Source organism: Netta rufina (genome assembly GCF_964035555.1).
Source record: "Netta rufina genome assembly, chromosome: 2".
NCBI lineage: Eukaryota > Metazoa > Chordata > Aves > Anseriformes > Anatidae > Netta > Netta rufina.
In genome coordinates this window covers 21,796,742-21,821,239 of record NC_140124.1, presented here as the reverse complement: position 1 = coordinate 21,821,239, position 24,498 = coordinate 21,796,742, and the positions used below count along the sequence as shown (strand labels likewise).

The 24,498-nt window shown below is 39.0% G+C and overlaps 1 protein-coding gene across 1 annotated transcript in view; it reads right to left on the bottom strand.

Moving 5' to 3' along the window:
• Positions 1 to 24,498, bottom strand: part of CUBN (cubilin) — a gene marked incomplete at both ends in the record, with an annotated part of 140,600 nt that overhangs the window by 7,409 nt on the left and 108,693 nt on the right. The window contains 6 exons of the mRNA XM_084282794.1: positions 8,546 to 8,763; positions 9,679 to 9,808; positions 11,954 to 12,154; positions 18,050 to 18,199; positions 19,894 to 20,050; positions 22,394 to 22,581. Of these exons, the coding sequence (XP_084138920.1) occupies positions 8,546 to 8,763; positions 9,679 to 9,808; positions 11,954 to 12,154; positions 18,050 to 18,199; positions 19,894 to 20,050; positions 22,394 to 22,581 (1,044 nt within the window). The remainder of the gene's footprint in view (positions 1 to 8,545; positions 8,764 to 9,678; positions 9,809 to 11,953; positions 12,155 to 18,049; positions 18,200 to 19,893; positions 20,051 to 22,393; positions 22,582 to 24,498) is intronic.

Sequence of the window (24,498 nt, the reverse complement as noted above, 5' to 3'; positions counted from 1 at the left end):
GAAATGTGACCAATAAATCATGTTCTTACAAATATCCTTAGAAAGGAGCAAAATGTCAGACAGGAGGGTGCCTGGGCCCTAAGAATGCAATTTCATTATGTTTTTCTCTGGGTTCACCCTTCTGGATGATTTATTCAGGCTTCCTGAAGCAGTCTTGTTGGAGCCACTTCCTGCTCAGTGTTTTGGACACCATCCACTAAGCATGCCATTAAGCATATAATCATTAGACATAGATCATAGTCTGTCCCTCCAGCATCGCAATATTGAATCTTCAGTGATATATGGGTCAGACCGTCTTACAAAGCTGCCCTTCACCCTTTTCATGGTTAGAGTTGCAAACATGCCAGCCAGAACGTTGCAAAAGCAATCAGAGAATTGCCACAGCGCAATGCAACAGGAAAACTGTCACAGCTGCTGGATTGTCCTTTTTTTGGGGTATCAGAGTCTGGACCTTTGCAATGGTGCACTTCACAGCTATCTGTGCAGCTACAAAGACAGCTCAAACGACAAACAAATACAGATGTGGGTAAACCATGTGTGTAAAACACATAAACAGGACCTGACAGAGAGAGAAACACACCGAAGCCTCATTATAAGAAAATTAATTCTAGCGAGTATAGCCAGTAAAAGCATCAAAGGGGAGATAAATAACTAAAAGTATGATTTACAGTTAATAAAAATGAGGTTTCATCATTAGCTTTCACAATGCTTAGCCTGCTCAGCCAGGACTGAGTCAAATGGTTAGAGGACAGTACATTATGAATAACAGCTGGACTGGAAGCTGACCAGGTATCACGTAGCCCTGCATCAAGCCAAAGAAAAAAAAAAAGAGCAGCCCCTGTTGAAGAATCTGTTATCGTGTTTTTCATTACTGATCAACTTTACATCTGATTGCAGCCACTACAAGTCACAGAACAGTGAATGTGCGCAGATAAGGGGAACGCCCACAAGTAAAAGAAGAGCCAGTTACTTAGCAGGAGAAGACTCACTGTAAAAAAATAAACCCTACTACACTACTTTTTAGGTTTTTTTTTTGTTTGTTTGTTTGTTTTTAAAAAAAAGAAGCACCTCATCTTTTTAAAAATCGTCACAGCTTTTGAGTAAGAAGGCCAACTAATAGCTCTCCAGCTTGTTGTGATCGTCGATGGAATGATATCATTGTTGGCTAACGCAGACAGAAAAACCACAACTAAAATTTAGGCAAAATCTGAGACTGAGAAGTTTGCTAATTGGTAGAATAGCCTCTTAGATATTAAAAGTTAAACATGATAAAAATGAGAAATGTACCTTATAGAACAACTGAGGGGAAAGGGTGCAGATGGATGACCGTGTTGTTTCAGTCACTGGTTTCTTATTTAAAATAAAAATCGTAAGGTCATCATAAATCAGATTGCAATCCTGTCCTCCTCATACACAGCTTGCCAGAGAACACAAATTATCAGAACTAGGGCACACACTGTCATCATTAATTGCTTTTGGTGGGAAGCATTAATGAAACTAAAAGGCTGAGGGACCATTCAGAAAAGAAAGGACTGAAGGTTCCCTATGGCAAATAAAAATAATTACAGCAGAGAGCAAGCACATGTTTCTCTAAGAGCTACATCCTCTAGACACAGAACCAAGATGAAGATAGATCTTTGAAGCTGCCTGCCTTTGAAGCACAGTCAGGGGTAAGGTTCATTTGTACAGGTACAGATGCAATGAAACAGAACCTGCCGAGCAGTTTTAAGTCTATTGGAAACAGCTAAACCAATGGCATTTCAAAACAAATCAAACTAATTTTGCTGCCCTTCTCCTTGTACTAAAAGAGCCCCACAGTTGTGCACCATCAGAAGACAACAAAGTTTGAAGTACCCTCTTCATCTGCTTCAATCCCTCTCCTAGATTTCTGAATCACATCTGATTTCACCTAGAAGGATCCCTGGGAATTCTAGGCTTCTGGCTGATCTGAATTAAAAATCAGAAATAAGCAAGGATTAACTCTGCCAAGACTAACGCTTCATTCCTGACAGGTTTTATTTCCAGTTCAAGGCAGGGGCTGGACCATGGCTGCAGTAATTAACTCATGGCTTGCTTGTATTCGGCCTTCAAACAGTAGGAACTACGTTGGGATGGAGGGAGGAATCGTCTGTCATTCCTTGTCTCATAGCTGGTACACCTTAAGGTTAGTAAACCTTCATGAGCTGAGATTTCGAGGTCAGTTGGTGTGTTTGGCAGCCCCTACACAGGCACCATGACTTCGTGTAGGCAGCGGGCCTGCAGCGCTGTAGGGCCTAATGGCCCTGACAGCGGGGCCAGCCCTGACCACAGCGCCTGCAGCAGCCGGGAGGAGACCTGAACACAGGGGACTGTTCTCAGCCCTCAGCCTGGCCTCTAAACAGAAGGGTTTTTACATTGATGTGATGGCATGGCAGTGGTACCAGCTGTGACATTAGGACTGGAAAGCCCACAGCTCCTGCTTCAGCAGGATTTTACAAATGCAGTCAGACAAAGTTAATATTCTTAAGTTTTTAGACTTTTTAGCTGATCCCAAACATAAGTCCAGATGTGCTCTGGCCAAACTCACTCTAGTTCTGCAAAACTGTAATATATGCACTATCCCATCCATCTCCTCAATGCTTATAGAGGAGACTAGAGGCAGACAGGCAGTCTGGCCTCCGTCTGATACATTCTAATACCGCATTAACATACTTGTTGGCATCACAGTTGCCCAGGCATTTTGCAGATCTCTCCTGCAATGCAAATCAGAAATGTCTCCTCACCCTTTGTTTATATGCACCGGAGCACAGACTTTCAGCTGAAGAAGTCATTGAGTATGTGAACCACTTCTGTTTGCTTTGGGAGAAGAAATGTCGCAGACATTAAATACCTGACATTTCTGAGAGGCGTATGTAGACAGTCCTTAGCTCAACAGATGTATTTTTTTTTCAGAGATACTGAAGAGACAGCAAATACTTTCTAAATTTAGTCTGATATCAAGCTGATGCATACTGATGCATATTTTTAACATAGATTTGAGCCACAAAATACATTTAGAAACAGTCCAGGAATTGTGACTGTCTTATAAACAGCTATTCTGAGCTTGTTAAGGATGTTGATATTTTTATAGACTATAATAAGATCAAGAGAAGATATTATTAACCACAACTGAGTCATTATTTTAATATACTAAGCTAATCATAGTTAAGCCATGACAATGTAATGAATCTGAACTGTGAAATATCTGTGTCGTATATTTGTTAAAATATTGTGTGAATCAAAAACCCAAAGAAAGCTTTGTGAGAATATTTGTGAATTGCAAGCAGTTTGCTTCTCAGCTAGCCCTGCCACAGCACCAGGCTTGGAGGCCAGATTGGATATCTTGAGATACACCTCTGGAAACCAGTCCTAATGGGCTGTGAAAGCTCTGCCAGGCACTGCTGCTTTTCCAAAGGCATGAGAAAATACGCTGAATTCAGCAACAGCATTCGCATGCCACAGTCAAGGACACATTCTTCTAAGATTTTTTTATTTTTTTTTGTAGGAGGGAGAAGAATTCCTAATAAACCTGAGAGTCGGCCGTGTAGTGCTTTCCCACCTGACAGGCAATAACTGCTGTTGTTGCTGCAGGTCACTGGTGCCACCAACAGCAGGTGCCAACATTATTTACCTAGAGCAGTGCCATGAATTACTGCTAGTGCTGACTCACAAAAGAACACCTAACCCCCACCTATGCAGCAAATGACCAAACCAGTATTTTACACCTTTCATTACCCATTCACAACTGTTTTTCACTGATTCTGAACAACACAAATAAAATGACTGAACATTGCTGGAAATCTGCATCTAGAAACTGAACAAAGAGTAAGCCAAAATTTCAGTTTGCAAGGCAGAATTGGACTTAGTCCTATATTAAGATTTTGTTGTTCTTGTTGATAGAATAAAATAGCATAAAAATGCTGTGAAAAATCTCCTGGATTCTTTTTTTAAAGTACACTTTAATTTCACTAGGGGTAAGCATAGCAGTGAACCCATTAGTGACAGACACTTAGTGTATTGTATTCCGAACAGGAAACAAGTAATTTAATACACAGCTAATAGAATAAAGGAAGACAGAAATCTCCGGGTAATTTATCAGGTAAGTTGCAGAGCACTTTGTCAGGAAGAAAAGCATATAGATTATCACCTTAATTCCATAATATGCATTTTAGGTAATTCATATAAGTTTCCTATTAATGCATTTTTCTAGTATATGAAATGAGAATTTATTTTTCCAACCATTTTTCTTCTACACTCTACAGGCTTGTGATATTTGTTTTTTTTCTGTGTAAAATGATTAATATTTAGAAATACTCATTTGAATAAGAAGGACTGAGGGACCCTTGAGGGAAAAAATAGGCAAACTGAGGACAATGAGACTAAGAGCAGGCTCCCAGTCTTCCTTTCAGAGGATGGGGTATTTAAGGACTCTTTTGCTTTTTAACAGCCTAATGGTTGCCAAGGGGTTTGGAGGCATTTCTTTTGCCCTAGAGCCTACAACACTAGTTTTCTCATTGTTGTCACCCTATTCTTCTTGCCTGTCTATATCCATCTGTTTTAACTTGTCTTGTGTTTAAATCATAAGCTCTTTCTGACAGCAAATTGTTGCTTTATTCTGCCCCTGCAATGCCTAGTGCAGCAGAATCATGGCCCACAAGCTCATAAGCCCCAAGGTAATGCAAACAAGTGGTGACATTGGTATTGATGCAGTACACCGTACTGCTTTTTCACAAAATTTAAACATGAACTTTTCCTGCATGCTCCCAAGGGATAGCATAAAAAAGGGAGGGGGAGGAGCTGGCTCGAGCTTGAAGTCAAGCAGGATTTAGGGCTGCAGAGAAAAGCAGGCAATATTCCTGACCTCCATCATACCTTCCCCACCAGTCCCATCTCCGTTTTCCTTTTGCCTGTGTGAAGAAAGCTCAGGAAGAGCTTTCTGACCCAGCCCATTTATCTAACCATGTCTAACACTTTGCTTCTTGAAAGTTCCTGGGGCTTCCTCAGACAGCCTCAGTGAGCAGAGCTGCCTTTCAGAAACCCCTTAGACCATTCTCTTATGGCTCAGAATGTGACATATTTTTCATTACTGAGACAATGGGGCTACGTACACAAGCACGGAGAGCTGCCAAGCTGAAATGATGTGCTGTTAATAAGGTCACAGATACATCTCCCGAAAGTGGGTTGCTGACTCTTTAAAAATGAGAAAAAAAAATCCTTATATGTCTTCTCAGCCTTGGTATCATAAGCCTTGGAGGGATCGCCAGTTGGGGTGAGAGGGTCACCCTCCTGCTAGATGGGACTTGGCTGAAGCTCTATTTATCACCAAAGCACAAAGTCCCCACTGCCATGGCACATGTGGCAGAGGTATGTGCAGGCTCTGACCCTGCCAGCCAAGGTTAGCTGAAAAGATCAGGTCTCCCCTTAGAGCTGGAGAAATAATCAGAATAATCAGGAGATCTTTGGCCAAGTCACAAGCTCCGTACATGCAGACCTTGTCCTTCGGGGAGAGATCTTAGCTCTTCTTCCTTCACAGAGACATCTCATGTAACCAAATGCCTTGAGCTGGTATTGATTTATCTCTTCTTATCCTTTTATTGATTGCCTGGAGGAGCACACGCTCACGGTAGAAAGGAGGTATAATTCTCCTTTTACAGACTGTAAACAAAGGCAGAGAAAAGGTCAGTGGTAAGAGAAGGAGCCTTTCCTTCCACAAATCTAACACTGGCAGCAGGCTGGGATCCTCCAGTCAGCCCAGTTCACCAGTTCAGCTGGAGAGCATGAAGTGGGGCTGGTAAGCATCTGAACTTAGCAGCAGGGAAGGTGAAAACTACGATTCTATGACTACAGACCCCTAAAATTGCACCGAGGGCCATATAGCGCCCAGCGTCAAATGCCCCATGTCACAGAGTCACTTATGGCAAAGAATGCTGGTTGTGCAATGTGCATTCAGCAATACATTGCACAGCATATGGAGTGGCATGGTGAAAGTATATTGGTATGACAAGACATTTGAGAGAAAAGGCGATATATTGCCACATAGCCAAATTAACACGATTTCATACTTTCTGTTAGTTTCCCTTTTCTGAATAGTGGGGGGCCTTCAATATTCTAGTGGGTGAAGGAGCAGTGGTGCAAACATACTGCTTTAATTAAAGCTGGGATTTTTTTTTCTACACAAATGTCAGGGTTTAACTCTTTGAATGCCTGGTTACTGTAGGTCTTGCTACGATTCTTTGAGTTTCCTGTTTCATCTTCTGTCTTTCCTCCCGCTGCAGTGGCTATCAGATTGACTCCCCAGTAGTAAAATTTCCAAGAGATGAACACTGCTTAGCCCTGGATTTTGGCAGTACCCTTGAGAGAAGCCTGATCACAAAAGAAACTGGAAGAGCTTGCGAAGAAAGGAAATAGTTCGGTTTGCTACAAATGGGTTTACTGTTTCTGCTTGCATCTTTCCAATACATAATCAGGGTCACTCACAACATTAAGCAGAGTGCAATAATTACGTTATCCTGTTGTGCTTCTCTAGGGTAACTGCAGAATAATGTGCTCATTGTCATCCAAGAGAGAATGAGGCTTGTTTTGTCTCTGCAGATACCATCTTCCTTATCCAAGAGATTTATCATTATTAATTGTCATCTGATTGCATTTGTACTCTGACAAAACCACACGGGTTTTATCTTTTGACAGAGATGAGGGAGCTTCTGTAAAGCAGCATTTAGAACAACAGGCTCTTCGATCTTCATGGTTTTATTTGCTTTCATTTGAAGCAGAATCTCAGACCTCATAGTACAAAGATGTGTCACAAATTTTCCTGGCTCTATTTCTCAGACAAATCAAACTGCACATTTTTATAGGAATGTGACTCATTTTTTCCTATTATAATATACTTTTCTTCTTTTTGGCCACCCCATATTAGCATGGGACTGCCAGGATCTTTCCTACAGGCTGTGTGGTTTAGTCCCTGTGGCTTGCTTCCCACAGAGGAGAAGAGACCTAACATTAAGTACCTCATCACCAAGGACTATTCGTCACACAACCCACATCTCCACATGGCTATTTTTTTCCAGTTTGCAGCTCCATTGCTCCTGAGTAAGTCCTGCAACATCACAACCTCCCTTTCCTTGAGAGCCTGCAAAAATTAGACTGGTAGGTGTCAGAGGTTAATAATAAAAGTCTTTTCCTCACTCTGGGAAATAATCATGAATGGTATTGATTCGGACAGCTTGGCTTGTGTTCTGTTTTGTGCTTAAGCAGAATCTCTGGCAAGTAATGCAAATAAATCAGCAGTCAGTGGCTAAAAAAAATTGACAATGTGCCAACAGGAAGAGCAGGAGCTTGGGGAGTTCCTTATGATGTCACCCTGGAAGCACAAAGCCAGGCTGTGGAGACAACTGATACCTAACGGTTTATAGACAGCAACACTATGAGGCAACACTATGTTACTTGAAATAAGAGTCCACAAGAGTGGTCTGAAAGATTATTTTAGCAACTTCTTTGAGTCAAGCAAAAGAAGAGTTAATAATAGTAATGACCATTCTGTGGGAATATTTTTTTTGGCAAAGACTGTAGAACCAGTTATTTTCCTTATCTGTAAATACTTTCTCAGACTGTATCAAATGAGAAAGTCGCTGGCTAGGGGTTGGGAGGGGATTCAATGACTCAGCAGAAGACTATGTTTGTCCTGCTACAAAGGCCTTTCATTCTGAACTGTCTGAGTGCCAGCTTTTTAAACCAGACAATTACCTCTTTCTAAAAGATGTTTTTTCACAAAAACATTGAGTTAATTACACAAGAAACTAGAAGTGATGACATGAAATCAATTTACATGTAATAATAATTTGTTGCTTATCATCCTTAAACAATTCAGCTGTTATAAGAAGGTAAAAAAATCCTTTTAAAATTTGATCTTAAGAATAGACCAGTAGGCTTAAACCTTTTATAGAGAAATAATCAAACTTTGCCTCTCACTCTTGTGTCCATTCAAAACATTTAACATCCATGCCTTCTCACTATGATCCCATTTACTTGGGGGCCAGCTAACCTGACCAATCTCCCAAATCAGCAGCGATTAGCACAGTGGTGCCTGGGGGGAACCTCAATCTTAACTAATCTTAACTGTTTAATTATTAAACAGTTGTGAGATGAACTTCAAGGAAATGGAAATGAAAGATAGATGAAAAGGAGGCATTTATAGCACACAACCAACCTTTCAACATTGAAAAATGAGAGTTCTCAAGTATTGCCAGATTTTCACCAAAAGAGATAACTTTGGGTGCCTTCAGTCACCCCAGAAATGTTTGTGCCTCCTAAAAGGCAGGAAAAAGCTAACAAAAAGTAAAATGAATCAGTTCAGAACCAAGTCTGGAATGCAGGGGATCCCACAGTGTTTGCCTTTTATTCAGAAACATTTTTCTGCTTCCAGCACTTTTAATGAGTGAGACCATAGCAGCTGAAAGCTGCTGAAAGCAACCAAAGGAAATTACTTACCAGCAGACTGTTGGGGTTATGAGTCTGATAATATTCTTACCTAAGGTCTCCCTGAACGATGCTTTCCATCCCCTGCCTGATCCAGAGAAGTCCGTGTTAAACACCAGGAACAATTTGTTACTGGAGCTCTTAATATTCGGAGGCAGTTCTGACCCACAGAATTTCCCAAGAAGAGGAGCATGGGTGTCTGAGCCATCATATATAGCCACGTAATCTTTGTAGCAGGAGGGAGATATTTCAAGCTGGAAGCTGTTGAATCTGTAAAGTACGTTGGAGCATTAGATATCACACTTTCATTTCTACTCCTGTGCTATGTGTTTTTAGGGCTTAAGGAAAGCACAAGTAATAGCAATAATCAAAGCCATGCATAAACAGGTACCACAAGACATTTCTCTTTGGAAAACAAGCAAGCAGAACTATTAACGGCATGGCAAAATGCTGCAGCCAACCAGCCTCAAAGAAATAATCACCCTCACCCACTGGGCCTCTTCAAGGCAAGCTGTCAGTGCACCTCGGCGTTTTGTGAAGAAGCAGATCTCCCCCGTGCAAATATACCCTGTCACTTCTGCAAATTGCTTACCCTGCAATTTCCTTGAGCATGTGAGAGGCATGTAAAATGAAGGCTCAGGGTGCAGGCCAGCTGGGTCTACTGCTTAATTGTCTCTGAATTCACAGTCAGCATATATCTGACAGCAGAATGCACCTGTCATAATTTCTCAGTAGCAACATTTTGTGGCAGCCCATCTCTATTTTAGGCAGGACACCACTCAAAAGTATACTTTTTCTGGCTGGGTATTATTACTGGGGCTGTGAGTATCAGCCTTCTAATAGAATTAGTTTTTTTCATATATAAACTCACCACAAGCTTGTAACTGCTAAAGGCTGGCAGAATATAACTAAGTACATGTGCTGTATTTCTACACTTTCTTAATCCTCTTGCTAACCAAAGCAAGAAGCTACAGTTATGATGATGCTTTTGCACATAACAAATTACAGAGAAAGATGTAAGGGATCCTGATAAAGGTGGTGGCTTCAGTGGCCATTTCTCATTTTAGTTCAGCTTTCTCCTTGGAAAATGAAAGACAGAGAGAAAATTGTCAATAATTACTGGTTTTAATTGAAATCAGAGACCACCTTGTCCCCTCGATGCCAAGCTAAACTTTGGTTACATACTTGAGGGCCACTGCTTTGTCGTTTCCAACTGTGATGTAGTATGAGCAGTTCATGTTGTTGTGATAGTCTAGAACTGAATGGGCCGGGCTGCTGAGAACGCCAACAGAGCCATTGAAAGTGCCACCGCAAGCTGTAGGGGAAACAGGAAAAAGCGATCAATGTCTGAATACCAGCTTGGTCCTAATTTTCACAGTTCTTAAAGGAGCTTCTGTTAGTCCTCTTTTAGCCATAAGCAAGGAAAAGCCTTTGACAAATTAAGGGTGGTCTTTGCTGTCACGCCTAGAAATGTGAAATGCAGAGATATCTATCAAGTCAGGCTCTCTAGCAGAAGACTAGAGTCAGTATCAAGGTAACTGTTAGTCCATACTAAATAGCAATGACTATGTTTGAGCAGCTGAAGACTGAGCCCAATTCCAAGCATGCTGCAATAGGACCAGGGAGCAGTGGGTTGGGGAGGTGCCCCATGCAGCAGGGTAAGCCAGGTATGTGTGGAGGAGCTCTGCACCCATTGTAGCTTCTGAAGAGAAATGTAGCTGATACAGAGGCAATGAAATTCCCTCATTCAAATCCTGGCCCCACAGAAGCCTCTGAAGCGTTGGCAGTGACAAAGAAGCAGCCACAATTGCACACGATGCTTTACCCCTGCCTTTTCTGGAATAACTGTAGGCAGTCTCATTATCCTTCCACCTCCCTGAAGGGCTGGGGTGTCACCATACCATCTGTTCTGTGCAGAAAGGCAGAGAGGAGTCTCCGGGTGTCACTAAACCTGGGGACTGTTCCCCACCTCGCCTTGTGCTGGGGCTTGCCAGCTGCATGCCTGCTGTCTGCCTGAGGAGCAAGTCGAACTCTGCAGATGCGGACTGGGGGCACCGCTTGGCTTCTCAGGGTTTCACACCATGGATGCTGATGAGGCCAGGATGTGGGATAATGTTTGTTCCCAGCCTCAGTGCTTGAGGGAACAAAAACCAATATAAAACCAACTCTAATCTCCATTGTTAGCTTCAGCCTTTATTTTATAATCTTAACTTGGAAAAATAATAATAATAATAAAAAAAGGCTTCCCTGCATCCTGTTGATAAATAGCTCAAAGCCACACACACACACAGCTTTTCATGTTTTAAAGGACATGCCATTGCCCAGGCCACCATCTTAACAAAGGCGGTCCCATACAGGGTGCTGCTGGATGCACAGCCCCTGGTTCCTTGGCCGCGCTCCGGCTGGCAGCCTGCAGCATTGGCAGATAAAGGACAGGAGCCGGGAGGATAAAGAATCAGCATTATTCTACACTAGGAGGGGGAAGCCTTTTCCATTTTTTTTCCCAACAAACAATACAACCAGAGGGAAGAGGAATGTTAATTGCCAGAATCTGCTTTGTATACAGCAACAAGCTAATAAGGCGGCAGTCATATTTCTCAAATGTCAGAAGTCACAAGTCAGATAGCAGCAACTGACTTTAGTGTGCTGTGAAGGTCTTTTTCCATGAATAACAGCACATTGTCATCTTTCACTGCCATTCTCTCTCTCTTAGCTGTATCAGGCCCTTCATTTTGTATAAAGTATTTAACCTTATGGTTTTTGTTGTGGCTTTAAACATGAGGAACATATTAAGGGAAATACCACAGTTAAGAGCTCATCCTTTTCTCTGCAGTTAGAAAATGAAATGACTTTCAAAAATCAAAGTAGTGTCTCTTCAAATTAAACTTAGAAAATATTACTAATTGTTTTCAAAATAAATTTAATCTTTTGTGATATTTATATTTGTGCAGATGTAAATACTAAACTCAGATGGATTTTTTTTCCTAATACACATTTGTTTAAAAAAAAAAAACAGAGATCTCATGTGAAAGACAAAAAGGTTTGGTGAAAAAAGTTCTTCAAAAAGATAAATATATCTAGATTGCAATTATTGTTTACATTAATAACTGGCACTGTAACAGGATCATCAAGTTGGGGCATATAGATGGCTCAATTTAGAGATCCTTTTCTGGTTGACACATTGTATAATGTAGTATTAGTAGAACTGAGAATCAAGCCAGCCTCCTGTATGCTATAGAATATTTTAAATGAACTTCACATTAACTCTACTTAAATGTTACTAACAAAAAAAAAAACAAACAAACAAACAAAAAAAAAAAGAGAGAGAGAGAGAGACAGACAGAGACAAAACTGCCAAAATAGTTCATATTCCTTTTCATAAGGCATAGTGTTTTCTACACTGAACCATCATCCAGCTTGAATAGCTCCACCAACCAAACACAGGGCACTGGCTACTTACCAATTGTTCTGTATCTTGCCTGGAATCCAAAGCCTGTAATGTGTGAGTCAGTGTAGAAGTTGAGCAGCATAGGTCCAAAGACACTGACTGTGTCAGGTAGCTCGTTACCACAGAGCGTGATGACAGGGTGTGCGGTAACCCTGGTCCCTCTGAAGATGCTTACTCCATCATAAAGACAGATTCTGCTCAAGAGTGCTGGGACTGCATGGATACATAATACAGAAGTGTTAGCAACATATTTTTCTTGCGACTTATTGAGCTGCAAGTACACAGGCCTCACACAGGATAAGAATTAAATTTTATATTACTTTAAATTCCAGGATCTCAAGATCTCATTTGCTTTCTGAGAAAGCAAATGTCTTTTTTTAAGATATGGAAAAACTGAGGGAGAAAAAGGCAAAGAGACCTTGTCTATAAAGCATTGGATTGGTCTCATTCAACGCACCCTGGGAGTTTTCTTACTTTTTGCTTCATCATTTGCAAGCATAATGGAAGCTGGGTTGTCATGTGTTTATTGAAGTAAAGTTGTCATGTTTAGTGATCTATTAGCAGCAATGGGGCGGTTATTTTAACTGCAAAGGATTAATCAGGAATTATCTAAGTTTATCAGGAAACACTGTGCCTACTGCTGCAGAGGAGTGATTCCTGCAGATTGTCCAAGCACTGTAAAAAACAGGATGACTTCTATTGAACAAGAAGACAGGAATGATCATTTTGTTTCACAGTAATGACAGAGTGATGCAAGCAGGAAGATGTATTGTACATGGTCTCTGGAATTTTAATTCAAAAATCCTTTCTGCTCTCAATGAAGACCGTGTATTCTAATGTGCTTTAGAATTATACCAAAAGTGTTACATGGCACTAGTCTGTCTCTGATAAGAGTTACTAAGATAAAAATAACCAGCTGTATCAGAAAGTTGATTACATCATCAATTACAAAGTAAGTAAAAATGTTCTCCACATCTTGCCCTACTATGAGAACACTTGATAATGAGATATAATTAAAAACATAATCAATTTTAAAATATGAAGAAATGTAAAAAAAATGAAATAGAGACAAGCAGAATTTAAGAATGGGAAAGATTTGAGAAAGGAACTCAGATCTCTTTCTGAAAACATTTTGGAGAAAGGCATGATGAGAAATGGATTTCTCAGCAAAGCAAAGCACCACTGGAAAGAATAAAATGGTTGACACAGGATTGCAGGCAAAAGACTTAATTTCTGGCTTTGAATTATCCTTATTTGGGCCAATATCACTTATGACCTCTGAATCCTGGTGGGCCTGGTGATTGTTTGATCTTTATCCTGTTCTCTATACTCTTGCTCACACTTTTTCTTAATTTCTTATCATACTAAAATGCATTATTCTGTAAATTTCCCACCCTCAGATTCCTTTATCCTATCTCCTCATCTCATACTCTCAGCCTCTGAACATACTCAGCACATCATTAGCAATACTTCTCTGTGGTTCATTTCCTCTAATTCTATCTTAGATAATTTCTAGTCCAATTTCTGCCCCTTGCATTACAATGGAACTGTTTTCATGAGTCTCCAGAGATCTTTTCTTAGCCAGATGTCAGACCCACATCCTCTCTGAGCTGACAGGCATTTTCCGCATAGCCAGCTCTGTTCTTCTTCATAAAACCTTGCCTACTAAGAGTTTTTGTTCATCCTTCTGGTATTACTGTATTCTCTTTTGTAATACATCCATGAGAATTCAATAAGGCATCTTCTCTCCTGTTGTCCTCTCTTTATCTCCACATTAGTTCTGTATAATCTCATTTACAAGGGCGGATAAAACTACTGGTTCTATGTTTATAACCACAAAGGTCTTCTTCCCTCCTCCAGGCCTCTTTCTGTTCATACTATTTTTTTGTTTGTTTGTTTGTGTGTTTTTGGTTTTGTCTCTGAACAGAACCATCAATAGCAGAGCTTTTTTTCTCTCCTAGACTTCTCTGGCATCTTCTTTCTGGACAGCCTTATCACTTTGCCTGGCCTGATTAGATCGACATGTATGATTTGGATCTCTCTTGGTCTTCACATCCAGGTTAGATGTAAATATTGTCAAGTTATTCATCCAGTTATTATCATAAAGATACACTCTTTCCTACCCTCCTGCATGCCTGTGACTCTCACCCAAGAAACAGTGATTTTCCAGCATGGCTACTGTACCATTTGCTCACTAGCCTTGACAATATTTCTTCCAAATACTACTGCAGAGACCAATTACTTGGCCTGATGTTGCGAATATGTCCCTCTCTCTTTAAATTTCTGCACTTATTTGCATCAAGGCCTTTTTATTGTCTATCTCCTCTCTATTTATCATCTCTTGGTACCTCTCAGCACTGATACATTGACTCTTGCAATCAAAGGTCGCATGATAACAGCTTCAATTGTCCTTACATTTTGAAATATGACATTGCGTTCTCTCCTTTCCATTTAGCAGGAATTTATTAGTAAAATGTTCAGACCAACCTCATTATTCTGCAAAAAATAATTTCTTTGATATGATACCAGCAATAAGACCTTGACCGCATTTAGGCGCCTAATTTTCTGATTACTAATAACAATGCCTACTTCCCATTTTTCTGTCTATAGTCATAGATTGTGTTTCATTTTGTGTTGGGGCAGAACCCTTCTTTCTATTTAATGTTCACAAAACTTAAAATAATGAGGGTTTGGTTGACAACTGTAGCATCTGGGATTTATGGTAATACAAATATTAATTACTGATGTAGGAGAATCATTAACATAGATGTATACTCCTATAATATATTAATCACCTACATAGCACAAGATGCTATTTTGAAAGCACGGAATTACGTGTCTTTTATCTATGTCTTTCATATATATATATTTTATATATGTATTTTTCAAAATAATCTATTGCAAAATGTTTTTCAGAATTGCCTAGTAACAACTGAGAGAGCAGATACAGATGACTCTACAGTGAAGCTGTGACCCTATCTAGATTGCAAAACTACATTTGCATTTAAAAAAAAAAAAAGTTATTAAAACATTTTTTCAGGTTGACATGGTATCAACACAGTGCTGTTGCTTTGTATGGACAGAGTGTAAATACTACAGAATTCTAAAAGCAGATATTGGAGGAGGCCCATATCCATTTCTCCTAATTTTCCAACATTTGGAACTCAGACTTGGTTGAATCTTGTACCAGAAGAATATCACAGCCATTTAATAATACACTACCTATGTTGGAGCTACATTTATAGGGAATTTCATCCAAACAATGACTACAAACAACAGAAGGATGTGATTAATTATTTCCTAGATATGACTAAATATAGATAAAGTTTTATGACTAATTCTAATATGTTAAATTTGCATAAACCTTTGATCCAAGGAGTAAGGACAGATGTACGACAATGTTGATCACTGTCACAGAAACGAGACTGAAAAAACAAATTCACTTCCATCTGTTTGGTTCTTTGTAAAATAACACAACAGCGTAGGAGATTCAGAAGCAAAGAGCAACCTGTGCAGCTTCGCAAAGTAGGAAATTAAGAGAGATATTCTGTAACCATGTTTTTTGGTGCAGGAAAGGACATTTTTCAGGCTGCTAGGAAATCACAGAGACTAAGTCAAACTCATTTCACAGGGTTAATCTTGCCTATGTTTTGCTGACTAAATCTTGACTGTTTATGGCTTCCTGTAATAGTCAGCGGGTAAAGAGGGGCCTTCGGAAGGCAATTCAATCCACCTGTACAACACATTTGTCCTTGAGTTTAAAGCACTATCTTTTGCACTTCAGTAAGTGAGAAGATAAATCTAGGTGATAAATCTAAAATAGATGTCTATTTTCAGGGCATCAATGTCAGACAAAAATAAATTTCCTACCTACCAGGAAGCAGACAATTTAGATTAAATTTTGATCACAAAATCAACAAATACGGTTTCCTCCAGTTTGCTCTTGTTCTGAGTCGTTACTTGCTATATCTAGTGAATAATACATATGAGGTACATGCATGTCATGTTAATTTGGTCCCAGATACTTACATAGTATCACTGCTGTGGGTTAGCAGCCTCATTTGGAGTTGTTCTTTATAATCAGAACAGGCATCTCACCATAACTGAAAACATAACAACTCTACAGCAGAAATCTGTGACTAACCGCAAAGTCATTCAATCGTGTAGCAATGTGTCACTGCACTATAGCCAATTACTTTCTGCCTTCTAACTTTCTGGAAATGATATCTCAACCAGTTAAGTCAATGAGATATGTATGCCTTATAGGCATTATTTTAGATACTTCATTTCATTACTAAACAACCATGAAAAAAACAATTGGATTTCTTTTCAGAGGTCAAATAGGTAGTAAATTATGTTAATTGGAAATGTAGCTAAACTTTAAAAACCCAATCCAGAACATCTGTACTAGTATGGTGAAGATTTTAAAGGCCACACTCAGCCACAATGTAAGCAGGTGCAATGCTTCCTTGCATATAGAATAACTGGAAATGGTTTTAACAGATGCTGTCAAATATTGTCCTGCCTTTGCAAAAGAACTAAGGGAGTTCATGCTGAAAACCCTGAGGCACATGTGCTAAACAGATTCAGTGAGACTGATGAATAGAATACATTTTCACTTCTGCATGGTAGTTTGCAAGATGGTGGTTTCAATATTTTTTCCCATTTAAACCCATGTAATTTCTCTTTGTTATGGGGCAATCTTTAAAGACTTTCTGAAAAAGATTAATAACTACTGGAAAGTGTTATGCTTCCTCTTTTATAACCAGCTATCCTTTAGCTGATAACCAAAGTTTGGTCTTTCATGGCACTAAAAACTTCTGTTTTGTGTAGTCTACGGAAGCCAATAACAATAAAGAGGCAAACTGCACTACAAGAAATAGAATACCTTTAATATTTTTTAGGTCTATGCTTATTATCATGTCTGTATCACTTGCCTCTTTGGTTTAACCATTTTACTAATGAAAGCTTAAGTCCATTTATAAATTAACTGCATGTACAGACAGAATACAGATTAGTAATTTAATGATACAGATGTCAAAATAAGCATCATCTGATTCAACCTAATGTTTTAGTGTGTCTGCTGAATAATATTGCCTTCTATATGAACAAATTATGTAATTTTTGTGGTTTGCATTTCAAGTTGTGCTTCAGATAATATCGTAATATAATGAAATATTTTTCTAAAACCTAAATTAAGTTTGGGCTACAATACCTTTGAAATCAAAACAGTTCAAAAACTTAAAATGAAAATAAAGAAAACCTATTTCTTTGTGATTTGATCTGAAGAAAAAATCAAATTATGCATCCCTGCTCAGTAACAAATTACTCTAAAATCTCTTTGTCAAGGTGACTTCAAAGGAACCAAATTAAGAGATCCTCAAAACATATGATGTCACCCAAATAGTTTGAACATAATGATTCCTTTTTTTTCTTTTTTAATGACATCTCCATTCATGAAAATTTGACCCTGTCAAAGTCTGGAAAGTTTAACTGTCTGCACCAATAAGGCCACATATTATATCTATTATTTATTGGCTAAATGGTAACAACACTGAAAATCTCCAGAGAGAATTTTGTTCATGGTAAAGTACAGGGTAACAACTTTCACAGTTTTTCAGATACTGTAGTCTTTCACCTAATTTCACTTTCAGATGTTTTTGCATTCTTATATAACACCCAAGTGTATTTATATCCATTTTATCAGTTATGGAAACAGATGCACTGAAAAGCAAAACTGGCCTAAGATCAAAAAGATTATAAGAATCAATAGTTTAAAAAAAAAAAAAAAAAAAAAAAAAAGGCAGGAACAAACACACAAATTGGCCACAGTCCCTCCTATACTCTAACCATCTGGCAAATTCCCAGCTTCATTACTGCAAGATGCTCCTCAACACGTGAGATACTCTCCCTTCATTGTTCTGGAGGCCTTCACGGACACAAAACTGACCCCATGCACACTCTCTCTGTAGACGTTTGCCAGTAAATAGTTTTTAGAATGGACCAGCAAAGTAAACCATCAACCATTTTCGATGACAGAAGACTTAAATGTTTTCAAGTAAGAAGTTACATTCATGGCACATACTGAAATTATAAAGAACTGGTTACCTTCCAAGTGGAAAGTCTGAAACTCTAGGATCACGAGTGACTGTTGTCCCTGATCTATGATGTAACTGCAGTTCAAGTTGTTGTCGTACTGACCAGGGTAGTTAGGAGAGACAATAAGACCTTCAGGGCTGGTGAAATTTCTTCCACATCCTGCAAACAGAAATAAATAAGACATTGTTAAAATCCAGGTGATCAGCTCATTTCCATTTGCAGTGGCAAACCCAACAATGTATGCAAGGTCCTCATCTCTCACTCAGAGGCTGGTCAAAAAGCCAGGGAGAGCAATACAGATCATGATGGCAGAAGCAGGTCTTACACAAGCATATAGTAGTGGTTTTGGGAAACACACAGCCTTCCTGCTTACAGCACTTTCAGCTTCACATAGTGTCTTTGTGGGTCATGAATAAGACCAGACCGTAGTCCCTCAGCCAACTCACACCAGAAGGACACAGCACTGCTGTTCTTATGGGTTTGGAAGCTGCACATTTCACAGGCCCTGGGTACACACAAATGTAGCTTAACTGGCTGTGGGTGAGCGGGCACATCAGCAATGTTGCCTCATTTATTTGAGGCACTGCCTGTGTTAGCCCAAGTGGCAGCATTCTTGCTTCAGGGCTGATGGCCAGAAGGATCCAGCCTGTAGCAGGGCCATCTCTGGGCTGGTTTGCTGTACACAGAGACAGGCCAGGTTTGCCACCTAGAACTACTCAAGCACACCATGTTGTTTGTTCATTTTCATGGAGCTCACTCTGATCCAATCAACTTCTACAACATGTCATCAGGGGTTTCTCTTTACGTTAAGCCTATGGTTTTATTTTACTAAGAATTATTATTATTATTTTAAATATTATATTAAACCTGTAGCTACAGGCTTAAGATAAAAGAGCACAGGATGCAGCAAAATATTGGTGCAAGTATAGAAACAGGCCTATGAAGCCTGTGATTGATTGACTGCACTAGGAGGTTGCACTTCACTGTTAGTTGTTACTGACAGTGTTAGTGCAGACATTATAAAAACAAAAGCCATTTCAGTTTAGGACTCTGTATATTTCCATAGCGTCTTCCATTAAGAATTTAATTTCTCATTGTTTTACTCTGAATCAGGCAAAAAGAAAATAAGAAAATGCTTCCTTCTGGCAGCATCCTAAAAAAAAAAAAAAAAAAAAAAAAAAAAAAAAAAAAGAGAGAGAGAGAGAGAGAGAAACAAACACAAACTAAACAGCCAGTGGCAATTGGCAATTGGGTATTACCTCCTACACTTCCAGTAGGTATGACCCTCACAAAGCACAAACCATGGGGAAAGTGATGAGAGGCCCACCAGCCCACCCAAGAAATGCCACTTGAACTATGTGAAATGCAAATACAACAAAGCAAAGCAAAAGCCTGAACAGATGTTGAGAAGTCATTTCTCCTCCTGAGAGCAGTTTATGTGAAGAGCATGGGCTACACCATACACTGGAGAAATTGCCATAGTGTGCTTTGAAAAGACTAGAGATACATTTCTAAATGAAGACCAGATCCTTTTTCCTTTTTAAAGAAGATTATGGCTTTTGCTTCCAAGTACACCCATTAAAGAGAAAAAAAAATCTTACCACTTAAAGCCTATTTATTTATTTTCAGCACACTGAAAAGGCAAAGATGGCTAAGAATAACTACAAAGTTAGAGCAGCATGGAGGATTTTCAGTGAGTCCCAAAACTGGGGCACACAGTGCTGCTGTTGTGTTCAGTAAGGGAATTCTTGTGTTTGAAACCTGGGCAGAGGCTTCAACACCTTGTTGGACTGAGGTCTGACTTGCTCATACAGACCAAACTAATCCAAAATGGAAGATTTTATACCACTTACTGCTTATGAAAGATGCAGAGAAACCATGCCCGGGAGCATCCTGAGACTGAAAAACTGTAGTTATCACATTGCTTGGAGCAACAACAGGGGCAGGAGCTGAACTTCCACATCCTGTGGTTAACAAAGCTCCTTCTTCTTCATCGTTTCCTCTCCACACCTGACAAGGCCAGATTGGAAACGGTTTAGTGCTTTCAAAGCCCATGTAGCCTGTGGGAACCCATTACCACAAATTCCATATACAGTTAGTTGTTCTTCCAATAGACTTAAGGTCTTTCATCTCTCACTGAAACTTAGTTGTCTACATTAGAGCTATTCACTCTTTGATCACTTTACAGTCAGTGGAGACAAAAAGTCTTCTCCAAGGAGTGAATCATAGAATAATTTGGGCTGCCAATGATCTCTGAAGGGTATCTGGATGCCATTTGCTCCAACCCTTGCTGACGGCAGGACCAACTTACATCAAGTCCCAGGAACTAGAGAAAAATATTTTATGCACATCCTACCTCCATTTTGTCTCTGCTAACTTATTTCCACACTCTCTATGAGTATGAATATCAGTATAAACAATGAATTATGCAATCCTTGTGTTATTCATAAGTCAATAAAAAACAAAGGTAATTTAGAAACACCAGAAGATCTGGATCCTTATCCTTAATATCTAGTGTTGCTAGTCAAAAATGATTCCAGGTTTTGTTATGTTGGATTCAATGTTCAATGACAAGTATCAAATGATGGAAAGGGTTAGAAATTCAGTATTCAAAAAAATTTATAAAAAATATTATTTAAAAAAAATATTATTTCAACTGTATCAGTAGCCAGTTTCAATTCAATCAAACTGTGCATTCAAGAAGCACATGCATGTTTTAGTTGTTCAGGTGAAACCCACTTCACGTAATTATTTAAACATGTACTTGAGGTTCACAGTTTAAGCACTGAATTTTGTCACGCACATAAAATGAAGCACAGGCATAAATGTTTGATGTTTGAGTGCTTAAATCATTTCCTGAATCAGGATGTTTATTACCAAGGATTTGAAACTTATGCTTTAAGAAAAAAAAAAGCAAAAGGGATTTACTGTAATAATATATTTTTTTTTCATCAATGTGTTCTAATGCTTTTTGATTGTCTTGTATACCAAAAATATATGAAAAATAAATAACATTTCATTTTTAGGTTAGTGTGTTTGAAATAAGTATGACTGGAACTAAAACAACCATATGAAATTCTGATTGCTCTAAGAGATGATCCTATAGAAAGGGTTAGCCAAGGGTTAGTCTGTAAGTGTAAGCATATGAATACCCTCATTCATCTGGCCAGGTGTGATAGGCAACGGATGCTCACAGGATTAATACGAGCAGTCCATGGCCTGTTCAAGATTTTGCAAAGTCACTATTGATTTGGGATTTCTCTTTTTTAGCTGCTCTGCTTGGAGCGATCGTGAGAAACTTACCCCTGTTCAGCACTTTTGCATATCCAGACACCTTCGTACACCTCAAATGGGACATTCAGAAATGGAGGTGAGCATTACCAAAAATTGCAGGTTTGTCTCTAAGGACAAAATCTCCGATTGATATAGTTTTGCCCAAGCTATTTAGGACAGTTCAGAAATTTGAATTTAAAGCACCTTTATTGGGTAATATTAAGACTTTTATACTACCAAAACTTTATTGTAATATATTACAGCAGTTAATCAGTGGAGCGGGCTATGAAAAGTGAAATCTGTTCTTTTTTCTTTTTTTTTTTTTTTCTACAACCTTCAAAAATGAGTGCAAGTGAAGTTTGTAAGTTACTAGCTGTAGATCAGATGTAAAGCTGCTCAAGTCTTCCTACATGTTGTCAAATTATGTTTGCCCTTTATTGCAAGTGGGAGTTGTACTGCTGTGGAGAAAATGTGCACAAAAACACTGTGAACGCATGTCAAATGCCTGAGAAAAAAGTAACAGTGTGAAAAATTCAAAGCATGTCCACTCCATCCTATTGCTTTGAAAACAAGTGGCTCTTAACAACCTATGAAAGATAAAATGCAATCTTTGTTGTTTGAAATAATAATAATAATAATAATAAATAAGGATTAGAACAATTTGGACAGCTTAGAAGTTTTTTAGAAGTATAGTGTCACATTCCTGCATTATTACTCATCAGAATAATTGAAAAGGTCTTTTCACTGCAGTAAGTTTTCTCATTATTTCCTGTTTCTGAATCAGATGTACATTTCTCATATTTGTCTTTTTGGGGGCAGTGTGTAAGGAGAAGGGTCCCTGCTGGAGGTGGAACCCCAAGTGCTGCTAAAAATTAAAAACATATACAAGCCTGTTCTCAAAGCATACAGGAAATTGACTGTATTGGTACAAGGACTCCACTGTAAATTAACTGATTTTTTTTTTTTTATTTTTTTTTTTTGTCTTGACATCTTAACCATGACACGATTGTAAAACAAAATTCTGGAATGATGACGTCTTACAGCACTGCGCTGCTGATCTCATGCCAACAATCATTTTACCTTCACATAACTGCTCTGGCAGCTTCCATCACTATCTGGGATCTGGAAGTTATTGTGGAAGTTCATCTCCAAGTGTTTGCTTTCATGCGTAATGATGGTCCACATGCATCTGCTGTTCACAGGAAAGTTTTGAGGCCAATGAGGAGACTTGATCATACCGCTATCTGAATGAAGGATTCCACCACATCCTGGAAAAATGAGCAATGGATGGGAGAAATGCTCAAATATTTCATGTTGGTGCTCTCAGAGAACTTAGCTTTGAATAGCCACTTACTTCTGAGGCTCTGAGACTGAGAGAGCAGAAGCCCCAGCACCCATTCATACCCATCTTTTGATTAATTTCCCTTCTCCCTACCCTGCAGCAGGGAGAGTACTACACCCCAGAAAAGGTCTCTCCTTGCACTTTCTCTCACTTTCTTTTCTTCACAAATTCTTTCTCCTTGCCATTTTATACCCTTTTGCTCTGGTCCATCAATATGCCCCTGACGTGGCATATAATACCCTGAGATGTGGGTATTGTTCACATAAAGGGTAAGCATTAATGAGGAGCTTCTCCTGAGACTATGAGGGTTCCCTCCTGCACAACACAGCATGAACACCATGACTGACAGCCATTCATAAAAGTACCCTGGGGGAAAAAAAAATATACTGCTGAATTCTTCATTTTCTCACTCCACAAAATGTGAATATTGCAGTTCAACATGTGAATCTACTCAAGCTACATCCGTTCACCCAGAGCAAAATAGTGACTTCTCCCCAGCCCAGGCAGCCCTGTGGATCTCAGTAGGATTATGGAGAGGGCTAAAAAACATACCTTTAAAAATTGTTAACAGATTCATTTATAAAGGGGAATGGCTGGTCATGTCTCTGTGGCAGCTCATGTTCTTATACGTAATAAGCTGAGTTAATTTGAAACATGCTTGCAAATACGCTGCCAAGAATAATTTACTAGAGCTATGCGTACAGTACAAGCAACCCATTATTATTTCAGAGATTATATAGTAAAAGCATGAATAAAGACAAAAAAAAAAAAAAAAAGCTTTATAATCTACTTTTTTCCCATTAATTAAAAAATATGTATTAGCTTTAAAATATTTTATTTTTCATTCTTTTGTATTAGATAAGTGGCAATTGTGTTTAGCAGGATATGTTTTGCTCACACATGTAAAATGTAAGCCCCCAGATTCCTAGTGGACAAATGAGAAGAAAGCTAAGGGAAGGAAACAAAGTATGTTTAAAAAAATTAAAATTAAAAAAAAAAAAAAAAAAAGAGAAAGAGAGAGAGAGAGAGAAAGAAATCTTGGAAATTTGGAAATCTCGGAGAGAATACCAACTATGCACATGGTATGTGTATGCCAGTGCCTATTACATCATTGAAGAGTGGCCCTCCTTTTAAATGAAATCCCAGTGGAAAAGTGTCAAAACTTGCTTAGGTGACAGTCTATATTCATGCAAGCACGAACAATCAATACATTTAAGACACTCTCTCACACCAGGAAGTTACAAATATTCAGTTCAGGCATTTTAATTGGCTGTGTCTGCTGCTAGATAATTAACTGATGGAAAGCTGCTCACCACCAGCCAGAAGGATTACAGCTGGAGGTGACGCTGGTGGATGCACTGCCTGCTCTGTGCTGAAGTAGGGTGATGCCATGAATTCTGCCCCACCACCAGCCCACAAATTTAGACTTGCAGTTAGCCACCTCCTCAAGGACAGTGTGTAGATGGTGAACTACCTTAATTATTATTTTTTTTTATCCAAAGAGATGATAATTTCAACAGAGAAGGCAGCACCTTGAAATGTAGTTCAATGTAATTCAGTCCTGTATGCATACCACCTTCAAAAGGGTACCAACATCTTCACTAAAGTAGAAAAGTCTTAAGGTTGCTGAGTCACAGGTGCTCTTTGAGAAACTCTGTCTGGCCCTCCATTTTGCAGCTCACTTCTTCCTAGTTTTAGGTGTTTAAATCAAATCAAACTGAGAAACAAATATTTGAGAAATTAAATCTCTCATAGTTACTGACAATAGATACCACTGCTGGGAAGATAATGAGCATGGTATCAATTTACAGACATCAAGAACTGTGTGTAGAAGGCTTAAAAA